This window comes from Notothenia coriiceps, unplaced genomic scaffold, assembly GCF_000735185.1.
Source record: "Notothenia coriiceps isolate Sejong01 unplaced genomic scaffold, NC01 NC01_scaffold00005786, whole genome shotgun sequence".
Taxonomy (NCBI): domain Eukaryota; kingdom Metazoa; phylum Chordata; class Actinopteri; order Perciformes; family Nototheniidae; genus Notothenia; species Notothenia coriiceps.
Genome location: NW_011338487.1, coordinates 238612 through 244262, shown reverse-complemented (window position 1 = coordinate 244262; position 5651 = coordinate 238612). Strand labels below are relative to the sequence as shown.

Below are 5651 nucleotides of genomic sequence, written 5' to 3'. Positions count from 1 at the left end.
TAAAGACTGATGCTCCAACACACAGCACATATGCCATTTTCAGAAAACACACACACACACACACACACACACACACACACACACACACACACACACACACACACACACACACACACAGTGCATATTCCCTTCTCCTCTCAGGTACCGAGATAAAATAGCTGTGTGCGTCAGTGTGGCGTGACGTATGTTCACCGCATCATCATTGCATTACACCACAAAGATGAACAAAGAATTATTATCTCATTCTCGATCTCTTTATCTCTTTTCTTCTACAGTCTTCGGGCACCAATGTGGTCGTGGACATCGCGGTGATGGGGGAGGCCCACGGTCTGATCTCAGACCTGCTGGCAGACCCTTCGCTGCCCACCAACACCTGCAGCTCTCTGAAGGCCGTCAGCAACCTCCTCAGCACCCAGATCAGCCTGCAGCCGCTCAATCGGCTCCGCATCCCTGCAGACATAAACACCTGCTCTGACTCGGAGGAGGGGCCGGAGAAAACAGAGAGACTGGCCATTCCAAAGGTAAATATTTGTCTCCCTTTAAAATGTGTTTATTTTCTGTTTTTTGGTCCTGTGTGAAATAACATCAATAATCAATATTATATCGATTCAAATGACGATAGTGATTTTAATTGGAAGTTCACTCGCCAGCTAAGAGGACAATTAATTGGGCCCCCAAAGACTTATTGTAAGAATGACACTGATTATGCTCAATAGCATAGTCTTTTATACTGAGTTATATAATACAGATACATAAATTAACACCATGATGACTTGTAGCACTGGACCCAAGCTGAGGGTCAGGACCCTTCCACAGATGTTCAGTTCAATTGTAGGCGTCAAATATGAACTAAAAGAATAGCGAGACATTACAAATCAGTGTGGTTGGTAATGGAAATTCCTATGAAATACCAAATTAACTTTTTGGTTGAACCACCCCCAATTCACCCTCCTGTCGTGTTCGGGTCAAATCTGACCGAGTTACTACTTTCATCAATCATAAATGTTGTGTTTTACATTTGATTGCCTCAAGGCATTATGATATCAGTGGGCATTTTGACATATTAAATTGCTGATCACCACTTTCATTGAATTTTGGGTGGTTTAGTAAACTTTGTGGTTTAGTCAACTTTACCAAAAAATGGCCGCCATGTGAAATGAATGGGTAGCCCTAGATGTTCATCCATCAGATAGTACACACCCACAAACCAACAAAATGCTAATTTTAGAAATAATTTTCAGTGTCGATTCTTTGTATATTCACTGAAGTTATTAATGTAACAAGTAGTCTGAGACATTGTTTACAGCTTAAATGGCTGTTCAATAAAAAGTGGTGATGATTAATGCGTTTTACGCTCATCTAAGAGCAGTTAAAACCGACCGGTCAAATTTGTCCTGGAACACCAAAGTAAGGGGGAAGAAACAAATCTCTCTTTCTCCACACCTCCAGATTCTTGTAGTCTTCAAACCCAACTGACGCAGTGACATTAGTTGAAGCAATTTATCAGATTTAATGCAGCTCCCCCTGGAGCCACAAAAGGCTTTATGCTACTATTATTCAACATATCTCAGGAATCAACCCATGTGTTTTCAGCCTAACAACGTCAACACAGAGCAGATAATACAAAGAAAATGCTAATATATAGAGTTCAGAGGTACTTCTGAACTTCTAGACTACAGTTCTCTGTAGTGTACAGAGAACTGTACACTACCACTAGGCTCAATGACCAAAAAAAGTTATCGAGCCCTCCCCCTCCCTCTCACCAGCTCTCCCCCTCTTCGTCCAACTCTCCCCTACCCCCTCTATCTCCCTGCATGTTTTCACTGACAAAATGGTCCAAAAGTGCAATATGGAATTATTACACTGAACCAACAGCAGAGAATGTGTCAGCTTTGGAAGAGCAATAGCTTTTTTAAAGATCATGCATGTTGAAACGTCCTCTTATGCAGTTTTGTGTTGGAGTGTGTGTTATTCTAAGTAGACTTCATCGGCCTCCTTAATATGTATTAATACTTCCTAGGGCTTGTAAATAGATCTTGATGTTCTCCATCAGGAAGCAAAGTACAAAGGAAATATCTCTGAATAAGAAAACGTAGATGTATTACCATAAGAATTTAATTTTTGTTGTACGCTGCAGTACACCCCCATTCCTCCCCTTACTGCTTGCGTAGTGTGGGGCTCTAATGTAGCTAACAATGACGCACAGGCTTCCAGAGGGCTTTTTAATGTTTTACATGGCCAGTACTTCAAAATGTATGCGTGCACTTAAGGCGGCAAGGAAACTAAGTAAAGCGTGTGATGCAATGCAGGATAGCCTACCAGGAAAGTGACAAGCAGCTTTAACACTGCCTGAGTGCACTCAAATGCTCGACCCATGTAGTGAAACTCAATGAGATGCTGTCTCATTTTAGCTCATTGGGGATTTGTGAGTCTGCATGAAGCAATGGGTTAAAGTTGGTGATTCAGCTGACTTGTGCTGCCCTGTTGTCAAGCTAGAAATAGCAGTTACATAAAGGCAATAAGAAATGTTGATGACCAAGTTGCATTTGTTATTCTGGTGTTTTCTTAGCTAAATGGCACAAAAAAACACTTTGTTTTATTTTTGTTAAACGCTGATAAAACGTTTCAGCTCTCTTTTCCCAGGGTTTACATCAAGCAGTTCTGGCTATTTGTCAATTTTATAGCATCTCCAAAACATTAAACCACACTTCTGGGGCACTGATTTATATTTGTAAAAGTTCATATTACAGCTACACATCCAAATCATCCCAATGGGGCTTTTATTTTCTTCACTTTAGTACAGAAATAAAGAAGCTTTATGACTTTATGTGAGACGTCCAAGATAACATGCAGCAGTTCATTACAGCCAACTTCATGTCTACTTATATTCTTGTCAGCTACATTATTGCATAATAATGCAGTGCAGATGTTTCAGATCTGAATTCAAAGCTGCATTTCCACACAGTAATATAATTCAACAGTGAAAAGCAGACGTGATGCTCAGTGTTTGATCACTCTGTCCTTCTTCAACACTGTTAGATGCCTTTGCATAGCTTTCCTTCACTGTGGGAGGGAAGTATACAACAGTGTGTGTGTGTGTGTGTGTGTGTGTGTGTGTGTGTGTGTGTGTGTGTGTGTGTGTGTGTGTGCATTATCCTAACAAGTTAACAATCAACTTTACTTCCTTCAATCTATGTGATCCTCTGCTGCCCTCTATAGACCATTGTGTGTGTGCCTTTGTGTGCCTTTGTGTGTGAGAGTGAGAGGGAGAGAGAGGGAGAGAGAAACACACTGACTGTACAAAAACAAAAACTGACTGAGTCTGGCTCAAGGCTTCACAACAAAATGTACAACTTTGGATAGATTGAATCCACAGGGGAAACAAGTGTCACTCTCTCTACTTGCCATTCTGTCTCCCATATGCTTACACACACAAGAATGGGCTGGAAGTACAAATAGGGCATCTAGTTTGATGTTAAAGAGGAGACATAACAGTTTCTTTGTAAGAAAATATAGCTCTGAGTTAACTCATTTGCCTGGGGATAACTTGAATTGTCAGTTTAACTAATAGAGCTATTTCTGTGTGGAAATTGCGCTGCGATTCGTTCCTGGATGTTCTATTTGGTCTCTAATTGTGGGAACTGTGTGAACTGTGACTTTTGGGGATTTTTCCCAAACTTTTTCTCATACTTGCCTATCATTTAAAACAAAAACTGTTTAAGGGGATGTACAAATGCCATGGTAATATATTAATTTAACATGAACAAAACTTGCTTTATGAAAACAAGGCCTTGGTATTCATAAATGGATTTACAGTAGAGCAGATGTGAAAAGACAGAAAGCAAGACATTTGAAATGCAAAAGGTACTCATGTTAATTCACATCCAAGAATCCAGGGTATGATAGCATATGTAGGTATTCTAAGGGTGTTGTCATATATACTGTAGTTCTACTTATCATGACATAAAAATGTACTTTTCTTACAAACACACTGGCAAGATATATTCTTTTTGTAGTTTCCAATACCTTGCAACTCTTAGTAGTTTTCCCACTCAAGATTCTGTTCAGTGCCCATGTACAATAATGTTGTCCTTATGGCCTCATCAGACTCCTGAAGCTTCTTCTACAGCCTAAACGTGTGTTTGATTATCTGCCTTACAGCGTCTAAGACGGAGCTTGCCCCCAGGATTGCTCAGGAGAATCTCCTCAACTTGGACCACCACCACCTCAGCTACAGGGCTGCCCACCATCGAGCCGGGCCCTGTGCGCCGAGACCGCTCAGCCAGCATCAAACACACCACAGAGAGGTAACGCTCACACACAATTACATTACAGTTACTATGGACATTACGTTACAGTAACGGTGATGGTTTTCTTACATTGAATCAGTGAATCGTGGAACAACTCCTTGATGATGACCATCTCAAAGAGTCGCTCCATGTCCGCCTCCTATGCTGCCAACGTCACCATCAACCACCTCTACAGCAAACCACTGGGAAGACCAGGTGTGTGTCTGTGTGTTTGTTGAAAAAAATAAGTACATTAATAAGATAAAGACAGAGGAAAACGGGTATCAAGAGGATCAAACTACAGAAAGACGTTTGGATATGAGTTAATATTGCCCTCTCTTTCAGGTTTCCCCCCCTCCAACGTATCACCTCTGGGCTCTCCGTGCCCATCTCCTCCCCACCAGGGCACGCCTGCCTCCAGCCCAACCATCAAGACATGTTCAGTGCAGCTTCCTGAGCTGGCTGTGCCCCTTTTAGAGCAGACCCCTGGCTCTGTGGTCCCCAAGAGCCACCACAGAGCCTTAACTCACAGCCAGAGCGCCCCAAGCTCCACCACCCCTCACTGGCGGCCTGCATCACTCTGCGGCAGGTAACATACATACACACAACATTATCTTCCATTCATAAAAAGTTCCAATTCCCAAATATTTTTTATGAGGCTTTAGATGCGCCTGTTTGTGTGAAAATGAGGGAAATTCGTTTTTTCAATGAGTCGCTTCTCTGCTCTCCTCCCATCAGCTGTGGCAGGCCATTCAACAATCAATTGAACCACAGGGGGGAGTCTTTCGACAAAGGGGACAGAATACCCCATCCAGGTAAACAGCAGAGTAGGTTCTATTATAGATTTTTTCAATCTTATTTTCGAGGTTCATAATATGATTTAAAGGCCCCGTTTTATGCAAAATCCACTTTTTCACATTTTTTATTCATCAACATGTGTCCCCTCTGTGTAAAGAGATTCTGAACGTTTCAGGAAAAAATACTGGCTCACTTTTTGTCCTGATCCATTGTCACCAGTCTGAAAATGAGCCGATCAGATTTTGGCCACTTTATGATCTCATAACGATTTTTTGGCTTGTGTAAACATTAGCCAATAACCAACCAAGGTAACCCCCCCCTCACACACACACACACACACACACACACCTTATCACCTGAATCTCCTCCTAGTAGGGCTGTACCCAAATATCCGACTATTTGTTCGTTGGAATACTATTCGGGTTTCAATTCTGTTATTCGGATATTCGTTTTGTTTGTTTTTCCGTTTTTTCCCCGTTTTTTTTTCAAATAGAATTTATTGAAATCTCCAATATCAACGTAAGAGCTTGTTCGGGGGGTGCTAACACTTAACCATAAATAGCT

General features: G+C 41.6%; 1 protein-coding gene across 1 annotated transcript in view; it reads left to right on the top strand.

Annotated features, from left to right (window-relative positions):
* The first annotated feature begins 278 nt into the window (after positions 1-278).
* pde3a (phosphodiesterase 3A, cGMP-inhibited) overlaps positions 279-5651 on the top strand; it is a 19988-nt gene continuing 14615 nt past the window's right edge. The window contains exons 1-5 of the mRNA XM_010768524.1: positions 279-521; positions 4162-4307; positions 4390-4505; positions 4635-4878; positions 5028-5104. Of these exons, the coding sequence (XP_010766826.1) occupies positions 312-521; positions 4162-4307; positions 4390-4505; positions 4635-4878; positions 5028-5104 (793 nt within the window). The 5' untranslated portion in view covers positions 279-311. The remainder of the gene's footprint in view (positions 522-4161; positions 4308-4389; positions 4506-4634; positions 4879-5027; positions 5105-5651) is intronic.